The sequence below is a fragment of the Macrosteles quadrilineatus genome, unplaced genomic scaffold (genome assembly GCF_028750875.1).
Source record: "Macrosteles quadrilineatus isolate MER2022 unplaced genomic scaffold, UCM_ALF_1.0 Scaffold_2__2_contigs__length_208266976, whole genome shotgun sequence".
In the NCBI taxonomy this organism is placed as follows: domain Eukaryota; kingdom Metazoa; phylum Arthropoda; class Insecta; order Hemiptera; family Cicadellidae; genus Macrosteles; species Macrosteles quadrilineatus.
Window position 1 is genome coordinate 3,095,512 of NW_026542595.1, and position 20,822 is coordinate 3,116,333.

General features: G+C 38.0%; 1 protein-coding gene across 2 annotated transcripts in view; it reads right to left on the reverse strand.

Moving 5' to 3' along the window:
- LOC128986503 (scoloptoxin SSD14-like) overlaps window positions 1-20,822 on the reverse strand; it is a 38,715-nt gene that overhangs the window by 12,571 nt on the left and 5,322 nt on the right. For both annotated transcript variants that reach the window (XM_054406906.1, XM_054406905.1), the window contains exons 4-7: window positions 19,387-19,483; window positions 15,810-16,002; window positions 14,224-14,427; window positions 7,617-7,848 (exon numbers count right to left, since the gene is read on the reverse strand). In XM_054406906.1, the coding sequence (XP_054262881.1) occupies window positions 7,617-7,848; window positions 14,224-14,427; window positions 15,810-16,002; window positions 19,387-19,483 (726 nt within the window). The remainder of the gene's footprint in view (window positions 1-7,616; window positions 7,849-14,223; window positions 14,428-15,809; window positions 16,003-19,386; window positions 19,484-20,822) is intronic.

The following is a 20,822-nucleotide window of genomic DNA, read 5'->3' on the forward strand; positions in this document are numbered from 1 at the left end:
CCCAATTTTTACCCCATAAAACCCCCCCATAAACCCCTGTTCCCATAGTCCGATCATGCTGGTTTGCGAACTCGTTCGAACAAACGTAGGTATACACGTTGGTACCAAATTTCATCAAAATTGAATTATCGCGCTAACGGACACATATATAAATAAATATATATATATATAATAAGTATAGTTGTGATTAGGGCTACTACTATATTAATAATTGGAAACATTATAACAACATTAAGTACTCTTTTAAATTCATTTTAATTAAAGAAACGACATGTTTCGACACTTAGGTCATAGTCATGTTTTTATACAAATACAATAACAAACTAATGAAAGGAATAAATATAGTCATATGTTAAGCTAACTTAAAATTTAGAGGATCTTGATTCTATTCTTTGTTTAATTTTGCGTTTATTATATATATATATATTATATACGTATATTATATTAGCTTAACATATGACTATATTTATTCCTTTCATTAATTTGTATAAAAACATGACTATGACCTAAGTGTCGAAACATGTCGTTTCTTAATTAAAATGAATTTAAAAGGGTACTTAATGTTGTTGTTGTTATAATGTTTCCAATTATTAATATATATATAAATATATATATATATATATATATGAATTTGAACGGATGGTGTTTTTGGTCTCTAGGGACCTCATAACGAAAAAGTAAATCGGTCCCGGGTCCAGGTCTTACCATGAGTACTACGATAATAGCTTATTCCCTATAGGGGAAATTCGCTAATATTCCCTATAGGGGAAATTTGCTAAAAGCACCCATTTAACTCAATGCACTTACAGGGCCGTCGAATGCAGCGAGGTGCGGCATGCCGCAGAGTATAAAAGGGGCCTAGCGTGCCTAAGGTTCGCACTGTCCATGACCTCCTGATACCTCCCTTAAAATAATTGGTCACCAAGCTTTACCAAACAAAGGTATGAGATGGCTTTAAAAATTAATGGGAGCGAACTATGTAAAATGAAGGCAACACTTTGTTAAATAGTTGGGGGCCAAGCTTTTCTAAACAAACATGTGCGCAAGAGTTTTGTAAAATGAGAAGGTAACTAAGATGAAGATAATCACTTATTACTTTGTTTTACTACTTTAAAAACTCTAACACATTGTTTCCAGGAAAAATATTTACTGTGCAACGTTTCATTAGGTTAACTAGTTTCAACTCATTAGTTAGTTAGGAGACATCATTAGTGGCGAGTATTATATGACTTGTCGCTTAATATGAAGGTAGCAAACATCAGGATAAAACTTCCTACCGGCCAGACAGGTTACAAGGACACTGATAAAACCTTTACCTTGGATGTTCTTATCTACAAGTTTTATGGCACATCTCCAGGGTTTTGGAGGATATAACAATCAAAGAGTTTTATCTCATGGGTGGTGTGAATAAAAACTAGTATTTGCTTAAACTAAGCTGATTTCAAGTATATTCTAAGTTCTAGGTGAATAAAAATAGTCAGAATATACTACCCCTAGTAAATTCTAAGATCACCAAATGACTAGAATATTCTAACCTTTGTAGGTGAATAAACGCTAGTTTTTACTAGCCAAGGTTAGTATATTCTTAAAGATTTTTAAGCTAGGGGTAGGCAGGCTAGCTTTCTAGTGACGGAGGCCAAAGTTGGGTTGTCATTCAGTCTTGGCTATGTTTATGATAGAAAAACGCACTGTGATAGCCGTGAGTTATAGGTCTCGCCACCCTAAGGGTAAAAACACAGTGGAGCAGGGCAGGTAGCTGGTAGCCTAGCAGGTCGCTTACTCGCTTACTGCTATGTAGAATTAAAGCACGCGTTGTTATGGGTACGCACACATTCGCGCCTAGCAGGTAGCCGAGATGGTAGCAGTAAGCTAGGCGGCAAGCTAGAAGAATTGCCAAGTCGATTGTTTGGGAGCTGCAAGCGGGGATGGCTCGACTGGGGCATGCGCAAATAGCAGAACTTGACAGCCACGTGTTCTCGAGTTCGCTATTTCCACGTCGGATCTTTCACTGCGCATTCTCTGTATACGGAGTGTTGTTTGTTTTAATCGATTTATTTAGTTGTTGTTTTGTTTACAAGAAATAAAATAATGGACGTAGAAAAATTAATATCAGAGGTTATTATCCGTGTGCCATTGTGGAAACAAGTCCACCCGGACCACCACAAACGTCACGTACTCGACGATCTGTAGAATGAAATAGCGAATGAACAAGGATTCAAACAAAAGTTTATCCTGTACCACTAATAATATAAGTGATAATATTAGTATCGGCGGCTGACAAGCGACTGTACTGAGCGCCACTGTGTGTATGTCCCAGCTACCATCCAGGTAACCAGCGGTTAAGCGAGTAAGCGACCAGCCAGGCTACCAGCTACCTGCCCTGCTCCACTGATGTGTTTTTACCCTTAGTTGAGGCAGCCCAGACGGACGGGCAGGGTCATTATCGGCCGGTCCCGCCCAACCCTTTATAATCCGATTAGTGACACTTCCGTGAACGCTCTAGTTCCATAATTGTCATTAACAAAGTTAAAAACCGATGTATAAATTTAGTCTTTTACAGTAATAACGTCGATTTAACAAACATTTCCGTTTTTGTCCCATCAAAATCGGACAATGTTTACGGTTTGTGAGCTATAAACAAAAAACAAAGTAGTGTAGATCCCAAAATAAAAAAAACCGTAAACATTGTCCGATTTTGATGGGACAAAAACGGAAATGTTTGTTAAATCGACGTTATTACTGTAAAAGACTAAATTTATACATCGGGTTTTAACTTTGTTAATGACAATTATGGAACTAGAGCGTTCACGGAAGTGTCACTAATAGATGAGTGAACGAAGTGAACGAATCTATGTATCGTGTATAGCGGAGTCGGAGAAAAGTTGTCCGCTGGATTATGTGTGTGTGTGTGTGTGTGTGTGTTCGCACCTAAAACTCAAGAACCGTTGCACTTATAGCGTTCAAATTTTGCACAAATAGTTATGACACCAGTGTAAAGACACCATTAAAATTCTAGACGATTCCGCTCAGTAGTAATTATAAAATACTTAAAAAACATTTTTAAATTTGTCCCATAAGAATAACATTAGGAGCTACCTTCTTCTTCTTTTTATTTGTTTACGTTTTGCGACCATCAATTTTGTTGTCTACTTAAGACAGAGAGAACGACTTTTACTCTAAGCTCTTTCATTCATGGAGTAAACAGTTTGGCGTCTATGAATATATATCATTATAATTTCACAGCTTTCAGAATAATGTTACTAATTAAATCTCACAACTTTCATAATAATAAACATGGTGGAATGAATAATAAATTGAATGAACTTCCACCATGAATAATAAATTGAACTTAACGATATTAGTCGGCAGTTATATACCGTTTATGTTCAGTATTAAAATTTCGCCTTTTAATTAAAAGTATATAGGTATGTATGTATTTAAAACAAAGCAGCTTTTTACATTATTCAATTTAATGTTGGCATTGAATATTAAATATTCAAAAATGTTGGTATATTTTTATACTAAAATGCTATGCGAAGGGGGGGGGAACAGGTCCCCGACGTAGAGAGTAGTAAAGAAAGCGGAAAGGTGAGCAGTGAAAAGAAAGGAGTACGGAAACCCTTTATGACTGTTAAATTAACGTATCTGTAATACTTAAATGCTATGGAAAGATAGGGAAACAGGTCTACGATGTAGGAAGTAGTGAAGGAAATAGTGAAGGAAGTAGTCAAGGCGAGCACTGTGGAGTGTGGGGGGCCTTTATGACAGTTAGAATAATGTATCTGCAATTCTAAAAATGCTATGGGAAGGGAGGGAAACAGGTTCACGACACTTAGGAAGCGGTGATGGAAGTAGTCAAGGCGAGCAGTCCGGAGTGTAGAAACCCTTTGTGGCAGTTAGATTAATATAACTGCAATTCTAAATTCCAATAGGAAGGGAAGGAAACAGGTCCACGACGTCGGAAGCGGTGATGGAAGTAGTCAAGGCGAGCAGTCCGTAGTGTAGAAACCCTTTGTGACAGTTAGATTAATATACCTGCAATACTAAAATGCTATAGGAAGGGGAGGAAACAGGTCCACGACGTAGGAAGTGGTAATAGAAGTAGTCGAGGCGAGCATTCTGGAGTGTAGAAACCCTTTGTGGCAGTTAGATTAGTGTAACTGCAATTCTAAAATGCTATGGGAAGGGAGGGAAACAGGTCCATGACGTAGGAAGCGGTGGTGGAAGTAGTCAAGGCGAGCAGTCCGGAGTGCAGAAACCCTTTGTGACAGTTAGATTAATAAACCTGCAATACTAAAATGCTATAGGAAGGGAGGGAAACAGGTCCACGACGTTGGAAGTGGTAATGGAAGTAGTCGAGGTGAGCATTCTGGAGTGTAGAAACCCTTTGTGACAGTTAGATTAGTGTAACTGCAATTCGAAAATGATATGGGAAGGGAGGGAAACAGGTCCACGACGAAGAAAGCGGCGATGGAAGTAGTCAAGGCGAGCAGTCCGGAGATTAGAAACCCTTTGTGACAGTTAGATTAATATACCTGCAATACTAAAATTCTATAGGAAGGGAGGGAAACAGGTCCACGACGTAGGAAGTGGTAATGGAAGTAGTCGAGGCGAGCATTCTGGAGTATAGAAACCCTTTGTGACAGTTAGATTAGTGTAACTGCAATTCTAAAATGCTATGGGAAGGGAGGGAAACAGGTTTACGACGTAGGAAGCGGCGATGGAAGTAGTCGAGGCGAGCAGTCCGGAGTGTAGAAACCCTTTGTGACAGTTAGATTAATATACCTGCAATACTAAAAAGCTATAGGAAGGGAGGGAAACAGGTCCACGACGTAGGAAGTGGTAATGGAAGTAGTCGAGGCGAGCATTCTGGAGTGTAGAAACCCTTTGTGAAAGGTAGATTAGTGTAACTGCAATTCTAAAATGCTATCGGAAGGGTGGGAAACAGGTCCACGACGAAGGAAGCGGTGATGGAAGTAGTCAAGGCGAGCAGTCCGGAGAGTAGAAACCCTTTGTGACAGTTAGATTAATATACCTGCAATACTAAAATGCTATAGGAAGGGAGGGAAACAGGTCCACGACGTAGGAAGCTGTGAAGGATGTAGTCAAGGTGAGCAGTCCGGAGTGTGGGAACCCTTTGTGAAAGTTAAATTAATCTATTTGAAATTCTAAAATGCTCTAGGAAGGGAGGGAAACAGGTCCACGACGTAGGAAGTGGTGAAGGATGTAGTCAAGGTGAACAGTCCGGAGTGTGGCAACCCTTTGTGTAAGTTAAATTAATCTATTTGAAATTCTAAAATGCTATAGGAAGGGAGGGAAACAGGTCTACGACGTAGGAAGTGGTGAAGGAAATAGTCGAGGCGAGCGTTCCGGAGTGTAGAAACCCTTTGTGATAATTAGAATAATGTACAGTATCTGCAATTCTAAAAATGCTATGGGAAGGGAGGGAAACAGGTCCACGACGTAGGGAGTGGTGAAGGGAGTAGTCGAGGCGAGGAGTCCGGAGTGTGGGAACCCTTTGTGACAGTTAGATTAATGTATCTGCAATAATAAAATGCTATGAGAAGAGAGGGAAACAGGTCCACGACGTAGGAAGTGGTAAAGGAAGTAGTCAAGGTGAACAGTCCAGAGTGTGGGAACTCTTTGTGACAGTTAGATTAACGTATCTGCAATAAAAAAATGCTATGAGAAGAGAGGGAAACAGGAAATACGTTACGTATATTACCAATGACTTTGGTTAATTAATGGACGAGAAGTTAGGATTGTTGTTGACTGAGATTTGGTTTTTTTTGAGAGGTTGGTCCAGCCTCTTTTAACCTCGCCCGTGCGTGGATCGTTTACAGCAAAGCAATTGGTGAGCCGGTACAGTACAAAGGTGAAGTGTACTGATAAAATTTAGTGGCAGTGACCAGGATCCGAACTCACGACATCGCTGCCTTGGGCCCGAAGTTCGCGTGGCGCTACAGTACCGACTTGAGTCACCGACTCGCCATTATTTGCCCCGACTCATGGGTTGATTTGCCCATACAAATAACATTATTGTGTACACCAGTGACACCGGTAAGTGTGCTAGGTGTGGGTAAACTCTTTCATTATTGCGCTCATGTTCACTCATCCTGTTACGCGCAGAATAAGCGTACTACTAGTCGGATTATAAAGGGTCGGGCGGGACCGGCCGATAATGACCCTGCCCGTCCGTCTGGGCTGCCTCAACTTAGGGTGGCGAGACCTATAGATGTAGATATGTAAAGCAGCTTATGCGTTTTACTAGTGAAAACATGGATTTTACAACAAGTGAATTTTTAAAACTGCTGTAGCAGTACTAAACGTTGAAGTTCCGCAAGTGATCTTTGGTTTCATCTGTTTTATATTCGTTTTTCTTTTGTATTCCTCATTTAACATTTTTCTTTGAGCCCCTCCAATTCACCAGTGAAGGAAACAGAAGGTCCTTAGAGTGGGTCTCCTTCATTTTGTGCGTGTCTCTTAATGCCCACTGAAATGGAACCGGTAACTTTACTAAACACGTCTTTTCTTCCTGATTCATATCTAGAAATTCATTTTCCCAGTCTTTCGGCTTGATGGCTTTGTTTCCCGTAGCTTTCATATCCGTCTTCTTTTTCAAACAGTTTTAATATTATTTATGAGTTTTTTTTCACTTGTGCTAGTAATAACCTTTCCTAATACATTGCAAAACTTGTTTGTTAATAAGGACAAGGCTTTAGTTTTTGTTTGCATTTTGTATTTATCCAAGACAATATATAACTATTTTTTAACGATTTTTACCAGCAATGCCCGATCAACGTTAGTACATGGAGGGTAATATTCACTTGCAGACAGATTAAGCTAGACTGAGGTATTCCTGTGTAGTGTGTGAAAACAAAGGGCACCAGGGCGGGTGATATGTTCAGAATTGAAAGTTTGTATTTTGTTTAGTATTTTCTAGGCCTAGTTTACTCTAACCTGTTAGAATATACTAGGATTCGCCAAATGACCCAAGTATATTCTAACTAGTTTTAGCAAATTCTTATTCACCTAGTTTTGAGAATTAGCTAAAACTAGTTAGAAAATACTAATGAGAATATACTAGTTTTATTCACTCCACAGCTGTCTCTCTGTGTGTTGGTGGCCAAAGGTGAATATTTCTCATTTCCATCCTTCCACTTCCAGTCCACACACAGAGACTAGTATAGAGTATTTTATTGGTCTTCCAGATGGTAAACATCCCAACCTCAGGTAAATATATATACGAGCCGAGGCTTTATAGTAAATAGCCGGTAATGTTCAAACAGGGTTCAACCCAACCCAACATGAGTTAACAGCACTTTAACTTTAATGGAGGTGTAATAACATTATTACCGTACTTGGTCTGTAAAATGTACTTCAAAGCATAAATCTGCAATTTTTTTTTTTTAATGATTGTAATCCAAACAATCTGAATAATTAGTTTATGGTGTTGATCTTAAATTATTGAACATGTGAGGCACACTCTTCAAAATCTGTTGTTCACATTAAGCTCTTGTAGGGACCTTCGTATAGCTATTTTGTTTTATACAAGACATGAAGAGATTTTAAACCTAATTTTTTTAAAACAAATTTAGGGCTTGGTTTAGACTGACCTGTGTGATGTCTGAGAAGTGAGGGTCGCCGATGTCAGTGCGTCTGCCGTACGCATGTTTGAAGGCCTCAGTTATCCTCTGTACCACGGTGACATCGTCCATGTCCTTGGTGACAAATCCGTCCAGTAACTGTAGCATGAAGCCCAGCAGCAGCCCAGAGCCAGGAGGTGGCATCGAGTACAGAGTCAGATTGTTGGAAAGAGGCGCTTTGATGGGTGGTTGCCACTTCACTCTGTAAATTCATCAAAATAAGTTCACTCAAGGTTTTATAATTTAAGTCTTTTAAAAGAGTTGCCGTGTACCTTAAAATTGTATCATTGACTATTGGATACAGAGGTAGACATCCCGTCTATGTGAACCAGCTGTTGCCAATTTTTCATTAACAATGAACAGTTGGTGTTACAATGGCAGATTAAGTTACAAATAATTTCTGTATAGATGGCAGTGTAAGCAAATTTAAATTAGAAAAGTATGATATTTCCAGGATTCTTGATTTTGCAAAAGTAGCAATGGCTCTAAGGGCTTTCTTTTGCCAGACAAGTTTTTTTAGCAAAGTGCAAACCACCCCAGAGGTACAAACCATAAAGCAGCTGTGAGTCAAATAAACTGTAGTAATCATATAGTAGTTTACGCAACGATTGCGTTAAGTGAGTCTTTACGACACGAGTAGAAAATTTAAGGCACGAGCCTTGGCGAGTGCCTTAAAAACTTCTACGAGTGTCGTAAAGACTATTAACGCGAGTTGCGTACACTACTTTACCTACGACCGTTTTTTAATTACTATCAATCTGGATTTAATTACTAACAATAACTACCGATAACTTTTTAGAGAGGTTATGTTTTCGTGTATTGTCATTGCCACTGAAAGTGATGCAACGACTTGTTGTATAATCAGCTGATTTCCTGTAATTACGTGTTTGTTAAACTTCGTTAAATATTACATTTCTAGCAGCATTCTTACCATAAATAATATTGTATCAGGTACAATTCGGCAAATATTTCATTTATTTTTGGACTTGTACCAACTTAATTAAGAATACGCGAGTATCAACATGAACAAGTCGGATAAACAATTAAATTGGTCAACTGATCAGCTGATCAGCTGATTAGTTGACGTTCTTGAAGCATTACAATTTTAATTCTTTTCTCTCAATACTTGAACCTCATTGGTCCGTTACCTGTGTGGATATGAGAAAACTATGCGGATATGAAATGAAACTATGCGGATATGAAAGTAAACAGCTGTAAAGTGAAACTTTTCAATTCTAAGAACTGGACTGAAATGGCTACTTTAAAAAACAGTCGTAGGTAAAGTATTAAAACTCACACGTGATCTGAATTTTCTCAAAAGACGTGTGGTTCTAGCCAATCTTTTACAAAGATGTGTTATATGGCTATCCCAGTTTAATCTGTTATCAAGGGTGATACATATAAGAGTTAATATTGATGTTTTTTTCAAGTGAAAAGTCAATTATTTCTGTTTTGTCTTCGAGGACAGCCAAATTATTGATTTTATACCAGAATCTAGCACAGTTAAGATCATGATTAAGATAAGACTCAAGTGCTAAAATATTATCATCTTTACTGAACAGTGTGTAGTATCATTGAGTACGATTGAGTAGAGACATTAAAACTAAAGTTGATAGTAAATATCAAAAACAGAAAAAAGGTCCTAAATGGTCCACTGCACAACACCAGCATTCAATTCCAAAATATCTGAATAATAATTTCTAATCATGACCGGCTGCTTACAGCTTTCAAGATTAGGATTGAATGATATTTAGTTCACAGTTTCTAATGCCATAGTAATTTAGTTTATCAAAAAGAATGGGATGAGAGATTGTAAAAGCTTAGTCAAAATCGATGAGTCTTTTGTGCCAGTCACTAGCTTGTCTTCAAACCCTAAAGCCATATTGACCTTTAATAATCACAGTAAAAAAGTGTTGTTCAAACATGCATGACCCAATCATTGTTCCTAAAATTAGAACCAAAGCTATTGGTCGGTAGTTTGACGGCACATTCTTGTTGCCTTTCTTGTGAATTGACGTTACTCTGGAGGATTTTAAACAGTCAGGAAACTTGCCTCTGATAAATAGCCTGGATAAAATTTGTTAAGGGTTCCAGAATAAAATCAACTATGTACCGTACTTAAGAATAAAATTGTAGAGTCCAAACAACCCTTAACTACAAGAACTACTGAGTTTACAGACCAATGAATGTACTTTATGTTTATCAACAAGGGTCCATCTATATAAACAATAAAAAGTTTTATCCATCCATAGCCTATGTATTTCCAAAATGTTTGTAATTATAAGTTATAACAATAATAATTTATTTTAGCAAATTTATTGCCACTGTTTTCAAGTCACTCCCTTCACTAAACTTTTAAAAAACAAACCTGTAGCAAACTAATATTTAAAAAATATCAAAGATTACTTGTATTGTTATTGTTGTATTAATTAGTTCTTAAGTTTAGATCGATTTCCCTTACAATATTAGTTATTAAATATTATATTAGTTATTATTTATTATCTATATATTAATTTGAAACTGTTTTTCTTTGTGACAGCTAATTTGAGAGAACGACTGGGCGTAGAAACTCGGTAGGGGTGTCTAAAGAAAGGTCTTGGTCTGTAGATGAGCCATCAAAAGAGAAACGTGGTAAATTCCCTCGGGGCTCTGCCCCAGTGGCCTTTAAATTCCCATCCCATGTTATTCTTATGGAGGAAAAACGGGGTTTTTGTCACAGCTAATTTGAGAGAACGGCTGAGTGTAGAAACTTGGTAGGGGTGTATAAAGAAAGGTGTTGGTCTGTAGGTGAGCCCTCAAAAGAGAAACGAGGTAAATTTCCTTGGGGCTCTGCCCCAGAGGCCTTTAAAGTTCACTCAGCAGTTTTGTTTACAATACAACCATATGGATAATTTTACACTACTTTTAATGAACCAGCTGTTAATATTAAAATTGTATTCAAAGGTCTACTGAAACTGTCAAAATTAAATGTTTACACATTATTATTCATGATTTTAAATTGATTCTCCAAAATCTATGCTTTATTGCTCTTTAAAATGTGAAATTATGAAATCAGTGCAACCTATAAATTTTAAAGGAACATATAATAATTCCTTATAGCTTATACATATTGTAAGGTTCAAGAATATTATTGAATTGAAGAAAGAAGATCAGAAATTCATTTTTTGGTATTAAAGTTTTCGATAATCGGGTTGAAAATTGTGTCATAGATGAGAGCTGTGTTCGTCACGTTTTGGAATAGACTAGGCCTAACTATGGAGTATGTTTCATCTATGGTTTTGGTGAAGTAGGTAAATTAATGTCTATTCAGGTATTTAAAAAAATGTGTACAGGGTTTTTACTTTGAAGTACACATCTAGCTAGGTCGAACAACACAATCGTGTTAAAAATTGTGTCATAAATGAGTACGTTGAGGATGAGAGCTGTGTTCAAGTTTTGGAATAGACTAACTACAGAGTATGTTTCATCTATGGTTTTGGTGAAGTAGGTGAACTAATGTCAATTCAGGTATTTAAAAAAATGTATACAGGGTTTTTACTTTGCTGTACACATGTAACAACGCATCTAAACCTCACTACATACAAAACATTCGGAAACACAACAGTGCCATCACATCTCATCGCATTTGCATAATTTGTTACCAAGGCTGGACTAGGTTATGGATTTGGTTCCGCAAATGTTCAAGATTTGTGGTCAAATTTCCTACAATTATGGTTCATTCCATCCACGAAATACATGCACAGCTTTATGTGATCGATATGGCCATTGCAAAACTACCCCATAAGTTAATCAATTAGCAAGTAAGTACAGGATGATTAAATACATGGGTCGATGTGGCAAGAGAAGGAATTAAAATTGCTTGGATCGAAGTAAGAATGTTACTTCTTTCTGGAGAATAAGATATTTTTATCAAATACAAAAAAGAAAAAAGATTTAATATGCCTCCCGCTGATAAAATTATGTATTTTGATGACCAAAGATGGTGATTCATATACAATCCCAATATGATCGGAATGATTTTCCCAAAGCAGATTGAACCAGTTATTTTAGTAATATATTGACTATATTAATATCGCCGTCAGATTTAATATAGTTTAATAAAGATTTCAAATTTAAAGATTAAAGATTTTAAAAACTAGGTGGCGTTCGCAGAGGCATCCACAAAATTGAGCGGAGTCATCAAGGGTTCATATTATATTGTTTTTATCATACTGCAGTAAAAACAGTCGTCATTGGTGCATGCTTTGCGGGTCTAAAGTAGCATTTTTACTCTTTAGGGAATAAAATTCGTTTTTAGCCTCTATGGAGTAAAACTCAGCTGTTGTCAACTCAGTTGTAAATTTCTATTGTAAACTATTGAATACGTATCGAAATATGTAACGATTCGTGCTTCATAATCATTTTAACCTATAGTCTACGGTCTCTTCCCATAGCATTTTAGCATTGCAGATACATTAATCCATTACCACACTCAACACTGCCCACCTTTACTACTTCCTTTACCATCCCCTACGTCGTGGACCTGTTTCCCTCTCATCCCATAGCATTTTAGGATTGCAGATAGGGGCCTACATTAATGTAATTGCCAAATACACTTCCCACACTCTGCACTGCAAGCCTTACTACTTCCTTCACCATTTCCTACGTCATAGACCTGTTTCCATCCCTTCTCATAGCATTTAAGTATTAGATACATTTATCTAACTGCCCAAACGGTTCCCTCACTCTGCACTGCCAGCTTTTACTACTTCCTTCACTACTTCCTACGTCGTGGGGCCTGTTTCCTTCCCTTCTCATAGCATTTTAGGACTGAAGATACATTAATCTAACTGCCACAGACGGTTCTTACAATATGTTCATACTTTACTACTTCCTAAGCCACTTCCTACATCGTGGACCTGTTTTCATCACTTTCCATAGCATTTTAGTATTTTAGATACGTTAATCTAATTGCCACAAACATTGCCCACATTCCGCACTACTAGCCTTTACTACTTCTTTCACCATTTTCTATGTCGTGGCCATGCTTCCATCCCTTCTCATAGCATTTCAGCATTACAGATACATTAATCTAACTGCTACAAACGGTTTCCAGTTCCCAAACTGCACACTGCTCACCTTACTACTTCCGTCACCTCTTCTTACATCGCAGACCTGTTTCCCTCTCTTCCCATAGAATTTTAAGATTGTAGATACCAAGATACCTTAATCTAATAGTCATAAACAGTTCCCACACTCCGAAAAACTCGCCTTTACTGCTTCCTTCATCACTTCCTACGTCACGGACCTGTTTACCTTCCTTCCCTTAGCATTATTAGAATGCAAATACCTTAATCTATTGGTCATAAACAGATCCCACACTCCGGACAGCTCGCCTTGACCATGGTGGAAGTCTTGACTACTTCCTTCACCACTTCAGACATCGCGGACCTGTTTTCCTTCCGTCCCATAGCATTTTAGGATTGTAGATACCATAATCTAATAGTCATAAACAGTTTCCACACTCCAGACCATATTATATTGTTTTTATCATACTGCAGTAAAAACAGTCGTCATTGGCGCATGCTTTGCGGGTTGAAAATAGCTCGCCTTGACTATTTCCTTCACCACTTCCTACGTCACGGACCCGTTTTCCTCCCTTCCCATAGAATTTTAGGAATGCAGATACCTACCTAAATCTAATCGTCTTAAACAGTTTCCACACTCCAGACTGCTCATCTTTACTACTTCCTTCACCACTTCCTACGACATGGACCTCAAGCTAGTGTCGTCATTTGATTATATTTATGATCCATACCACCGTTTATATTCTAATATCTGTGGAATAATGCTAACAGCTATTTATTTATCTACTGCATTCAAAAGTCAACAGCTGATCATATGTCTTTGTTTATATGTCAAATACTGCTTTCATAAAGATTACATTGAAACTTTGAGACCCAGTGGGGCGGATTCCTGAGAGACTTTTTTAACGCCATATAGATGTTGGCACTCACCGATATGGTCTTTATCACCATGCAAAATTTGAAAACGATTGATTCAGCCGTCTAAGAGGAGTTTGCGTATTACGAAATGCATAAAAGTTGCCTTATAAAAGCTTCGCTCAATAAATAATAAATAAATTTTAAAGATAAAAATTTAAATATTTAAATTTAATAATCGCCGTCAGATGACAGACCAATTATATGAACTCCTTTCCCCATATAGTGAAAGAGGCTTTAACATGAACAAAAGTCATGAACAAGAAACAATAGTAAGACTTCTGAAAAGCCTTTTGGGCAACCTAAAGCCGATGAAAGGACAGAAAATATTGAATTCAACGAATTCATCAACCACGCTTTTTAAGGTACACTATCGTCTTACTCATAATCATGTTTATCCTCCCTAAGATTTTAATAACTTCGCTCCATCCATCACAGTTAGCTGAATTTACGTAAAACCTCAAGAGTAACCGTCGATTTCGACGGGATTCACCTAGTATTGTAGTTATTTGTTTAATAGATTAACAGATGATCAGTTAGTAAAACAAATATCGGTTGCCTCTAGCTACGCTATTTTAATATTATACTCCTGTTACCTGTAGTCCGCTAAGTCCTGGGCTGTGATGATTCCTCCGGCACTCTTGATATCACTGATGAAGGCTTCTGTGAGACCTCCATTGTATAGCTCATCAGCCATGAGGGGGCTGTAAGCAACTCTGCGCAATGTCTTGGCCAAAAGCGGCAGTTTTATTGTTTCTCCAAATTTTGGTAGCTCTCCATTTCCCAATAGCAAAATGGCACTGAAAATAAACCCAAATCTTATTTCAGGATTTGGACCAACCAGATGAATATACAATTGAAATACAGGGTGGTCATAAATTAAAATTATTGTACACATTTTAAAATAAAATACATAAACAACCAAGCAATTTATAAACATGGGAATTGTTTAATTAAATAGCAAATTTAAAGCAGTTTCGTACAGTAACTGCAAACAAATAATAATAATAATGTCAGTAATTATAAGAAGTAGTTATAAAAAGTCTGTAAAAATCATCAAAACTGTTATTGTAAGTTATTTTTTTTATCTCATGTGAGGACCCTTAAGACTATATATGTTTGACAATTCCCGTTCCTTTAAACTACTTGTACCACAGTTTTATAGAATTGTTACTTGGACTTTGGATAACTACGGCCATACTCTAAACGAAGCCTATATCAAACAGTTATTACAGATCTGCTTTTACAGAACCAAAGAACACACTTAGCTTTTTCTTATGCACACTAGCTATTTTGAAGAGTAGCTGAAGAGATCAGTTTAGTTTTTGATTCGTCAAATGTCATACACACAGCTGGTGTAGAAAGGTCCAAATTTGGCCAGCTGACTATGCTACAACACATGTCATTAAGAAGAAAACATAACTTACACTCATAGTTTAGGTGATGTTTACAGACTTTTTGTAACCACATTTAATAATTACAGACTTTTCTTAATGTTTGCAGTTACTGTATTAAACTACTTTAACTTTGCTATTTAATGAAACCATTCCCAAGTTTCTAAGTTGCTTGCTAGTTATTTATGTATTTAATCTTAAAATGTATACAATAATTTAGGACCACCCTGTCTATTATTGTGTGTGTTATAGAAAGATTGATAGGGCAAAATAGTTAGGAAGTTTTACAAACATTATAGAGTACACTGATAAATGATATTTAAAAAAATATTGTGTACATTTTTTCACATAATTAGTTAATATAAAAAATCAAAAGACTTTTTGTTTGACTACTATACAGTTCTTTATGATTTTATTTCTGATTATCTGGCTTTGACTGGGTTTATGTGGATGGGATCGGATTCCAGATGGCCCCAATAATTGCTTAAATAAAATAAGCTTACCATCACCCTACCCAAAATTAACTTTAATCGGACACGGGTTGTATTCAAAGTTTGTGTTGTTTCAACTTGGTTGTTATTTTCCGTTCAACAAAATACTTTTCATTATTTAATCAGCCATCTACCTGCTATTGTTTTCCTTTAATCATCAGTACAACTGAAAAACATGTGGTTTTCATTTGTTTCTTATGTTAACATTCAAATTGAAGCAAAAATGTCATGGTAGAGCTAAAAACAAATGTTAGAGAAATACATACAGTGTTACCTACAATTTTCAACCAAACGTACCTTAATGTCTTGCTGTTTCTAATTTCCTGCTCCATCACCTCTAAGTTCTTAGCCAAATGTTTACCGATGGGCACTCCCTCCTCGCACATTTGAATGGTGGGTTCAAACAGTTTGTGCCATTTCAGTCTGCCGTAGCGTTCCCAAGCAGCTTGATAACCTCTTAATTCTCCTGGCACGGCAATGGATAGTCCACCTAGGGTATAAGGACCTATTAAAGTGGTATTCCTCTATCTATTGTTTTGAAATATTCTCTTAACCTATTTCAAAGCTAGTTATTGAAATAAATATTTGAGTTAGGTATCAAAATTTATCAAATGGAAGTACTCTCCCGCAAAAATAGAAAAGCTCCTGGTTCTGATAAGATTTCCTGTGAGGCCCTCAAGAAGGTATTTTCAATCAAAATGCATGTCCACATGGGTTTTCCCAGTCCCCTTAGACTTGCTGGACTTGTTCTAATCAGCAAGGAGAGAGGTGACCGGGTTATCTGTAAACGTATTTTACCCAGAATAGGTCACTAAGATATCCAATAGTTAATAACACTTTTACGTTTTAATTCTACATATATGTATTATTACTATATTACCAATTACTTTCCAATTATTATTACTATTACTTTCTGGTGTTACGGTATGAGAGGTAAGATTCCCTATATCTCTTTTGCATAGGATTCACTACTGGCCCGAATCTCTAACTGGAGAGTTATTGGGGACCTCAGAGCAAGCGATCATCAGTACGTAATTTTTTTCATACTTGATGATAGGACCATCAGCAAGCGCTCACTTCAGGATTTGGACCAACCAAATAAAATACGTACAAACTGGATGTGGAGAAGTTCGCCAAAGTAATCTCACAGGGAGACTATATATATCCCGCTGCACATGTTAATTGGTGTGGAGGCATTGGTAATGTCTACAAAGGAAGTGATTGACTCGGCTTGGGACCAGGCCATGCCATGCAGGAGACCCCGTTGCAATAAGCAATCTGTGTACTGGAGGACTTAAGCTCTCCACTGGGCTATCAACCAGAGTAAGGCCAGCTATTGCTCCATAGCAAGGCTATTGCTCCAGATCAAGGCTATTGCTCCATAACAAGGCTATTGCTCCATAACAAGGCTATTGCTCCAAAGCAAGGCTATTGCTCCATAACAAGGCTATTACTCCATAACAAGGCTATTGCTCCAAAGCAAGGCTATTGCTCCATAACAAGGCTATTACTCCATAGCAAGGCTATTGCTCCCTAGCAAGGCTATTGCTCCATAACAAGGCTATTGCTCCAGAGCAAGGCTAATGCTCCATAACAAGGCTATTGCTCCAGAGCAAGGCTAATGCTCCATAACAAGGCTATTGCTCCAAAGCAAGGCTATTGCTCCATAACAAGGCTATTAACTCCATAGCAAGGCTATTGATCCCTAGCAAGGCTATTGCTCCATAACAAGGCTATTGCTCCAGAGCAAGTTGTTGGAGGAAACTTGAAGAAGACGTTGACTCTGATCCTTGAGCAGGGCCTTATTCAGACCAGTTTTTCCGGACAATTCTACCGGGGCCCAGGATGGGCCCCGCCAAACATATACTTCAATGAGTGGGGGGCCCAGCCTAATATTTTTACTGGGGTCTGCCAAAGCTGGGTGCAGCCCTGTCCTTGGGGACTGGGATACAATATTGTGACCCAGAAACTCGCTGCCAGATCTCCACCTTTCCTCATGGAGAGCACATCCATGGATAGGATCGTCACTGCCCTGTTTCCACTTCATCCATATCAGCTCTATTTTGATTACGGCGGGTTAGGGGATATTCCTCTCTTTACAATCGAAGAGTTGGTAACATCTATGTTCTATCCCGGAAAATAGAAAAGCTACTGTTTCTGATGTGATTTCCGGTGAGAAGAAGGTATTCAAAATCAACCCCGTCAAGTTGCTGCTGAGAGTGTATAACAAATATCAGAATGGGTTTTCCCATTCTCTTGGAAAACGGATGCATGGACTTAAGCAGCTTGAGCCAATCAGCAAAAGGAGAAACTTGACCGGGGATATACTTTCCTACAGACCTCTCTGTATGTTGGACATAGCCAACTATTTGAAAAGTTGATACCCTGACTTCTGCCGTAGAAGCTGCTGGGGACTTGTCTCCATGTCAGTACGGCTTCAGAAAGTGACTGTCAACAATCTACTTGTTATCTGAAGTACAAAGAGCGGGTCGTTCATTCCGAGAGTTTCAACTATTTTTCTCACTGAGTCATGCCTCTTAATACACTAGATGTCAAGAACGCCTTTAACTTGGCAAGATGGTATTTTCAAGTATTTTGAAAATATTGAGGAAACAGTTTCTACTTATCAGCGTATCTGTTGAGAGGCTCATCGAGCATTATCAATGTTGCAGAACTCTTGCTTGAATAGCGGACGATTGGTTTTGTTAGCAAGAGATTAATTGTTGCATGCAACGTTGAGCTGGCCGTACTGTAACAAACTAAATCAGGTCATGTGTGCAGTAGCCTAAATGCCTGGATGGCTGATCATTGTATGTTGCTCTCTTTGAGCAAGATTGAGATCGTCATCTTTATGGAGAAATGGATTGAAACCATCGTTGCGCTATGAGTGGTAAATGTTGTTGTCCAAACGGCGTGAACCACCAAGTACCTCAGTGTGATGGTGGATAAATTGAGCTGAAGAGACCAGATCTACTGTATGGTGGATGCTTGCGCGAATGCAGCGACAAATGGCACTCCAGGTCGCTTCTGCCTACCGCACGCTGTTCAAGCCTGCCGTTCTGGCGATTGCTGGAGTAATTCCTGTCAAATTCTTGTCAGCGAGAGGAAGGCAATCTACCAGAGATAAGGCTACAAGAAAGCTCGGTAAGGACGCTGCAAGAACAGAGGAAGGCTCCCCCACTTTCAAGATATGGCAAGAAAACTGGGAACAGGAGACTCAAGTATTATGGACTGCCAGAATCATCGGGCAGGTCCAACCATTGGTGGAATAACAGCATGTCGAGGTCGACTACTACATCACGCAGTTCTTGTCAGGTCACAGCTATTTTCAGTTTTACCTACATTTGATGGAAGTTGAATTCACTTGACTGTATAGTACCTGTTCCCGACGTTGCGGAGCACACATTCTTCCGCTGTCCACAATGGGATATGCTCCGCCGGAAGGCCAATTATTAGTTTCCCAGGCTACTGGGAAGCCAAATGTGTATGTGTTTAGACACATTTTCCTGCCTTTTCCTTAAGAAAAATAAAAAGATTACTACCGAATGAGATGGGGCACTACCTAGGTGCATATTTTAATCTAAATTTGAGTGAAGGATGAGTGTAGCTTTACCGACTAAAACCAGCTTTTACATTAGCCAGGACCATATATTAAAAGCCCAATGATCAAGGACAACTGGGTCCAGTGAACCATCAAAATCTACTACCATTTCTCAGGATCAAACTGGCAACTTTTTTTAAGTGACTCGTAACATCATTATATTGATTCTTGTTTTAAATGTTCTGGTTTATCAGGACCTGGTAATACAAATTTTGGATTTTATAATTGCTTTTGATACGATAGATGCTATTTTTTCATACAGCTCTGTCTCACCTATGGTAGAGAGAGTGATGTTGCCATGGAACATGTCTTCTGTGGCAGCGGCTGGGGCTGTCTCTCGGGCATTGAGAGTCTCAACTGTACCAGTCGTCTGGGCATGAGAAGCACATTAATGTAGATTATATATTACTTTAATAAAAAAGATAACTGACGTTTCTAAACTTATGCTACTGAAAAAACTGTTGTGTTGTATCAAAACCACCACTTTTGACAAACAATTCATTCCTTTTTCTTTAAAGCATTACATTAATTCTAATTCTAGTGGCACTCAAATATAATTTTTATTAGTAGCCTACATAGAAATTCCGTCCAAGATAAATAGTCGAGGATCTGAAGGGGGTTGAGTATGCATGGAAAGCCTGACATAAATTTTATTTCTGATTGTTGTTATAGTCACCATAGTGATCGTGAAAATGCATGTCGTCGCCCCCCAACGTGGTCGACATCCTCGGAGGGGGGGGGGGGATATTGCGTGGGTGCCGTTTACTAAAACGCTTATACAGTAGAGTCCCAGGACTGGAAAGGTGCCGAGTTTGTGAAATGCCGGGTTATCAGGAACTAGGGTTAAAAATAAGAACAATACAATTTTAAGCTTTTTAATCACCTTTTTTATTTACATTTATATTACAAGTCAGTATTAAGTCATCAGATATAGTACAACAAATCCTTGGTATGAGTTGCGAATAATTTGACTCGAGCTGGCTTGAGTCCATTTTTAACTCGGACTCAAAAAATCACTAATTTTCTGAGCCAGGTGATGGCCGAGTTATCCAGACTGCCGGGTTATCGAGTGCCGAGTTTGCGGGACTCTACTGTAACTCAAGAACCATTTGAGATAGAACATTAAAATAAATGTCAATTTACTCATATGACCTTCAAAAAAGTGTATTGTTTAATTCTTTATGGTTGTTTTTTTTTATCATTTTATACCTAAGCTAAAATCTTCAATACACAGTGTGTTAAAAAAGTCCCGGAACAGCTTAATATTTTTTTTAACCGACATAGATATGGTGGTACAATTTTGTATCCAGATATTTATCATAAAAAACTACCTTTTTAAGCAATTAATTATCAATTTTCCTCTCTTCTAGGGGGACGACCCACAAGCAATTTCAACTCAAACAGACAACCGAGTCAAATATGGCAGCTGTTCAAAGATATTTTGAATCTGCCATTTTGAATCCTTGAACTGCTGCCATTTTTTACCCAGTTGTTATTTTGGGCTCTAATTTGTGGCATTGTATTATACTTATTAAGAACTTTAATTTGATGTGCATATGCATGCATTTATAATTTTCTTCCAACTTCTAGCGGGTGCCTCCCAGAGGAGGTAGCTTATAGCAATGCTATTTCAACACATCTTTGAATAGCTGTCATTTATGACTTGGTTGTCCATTTCAGTTAAAATTTGCGGCTTTGTATTTTACTAG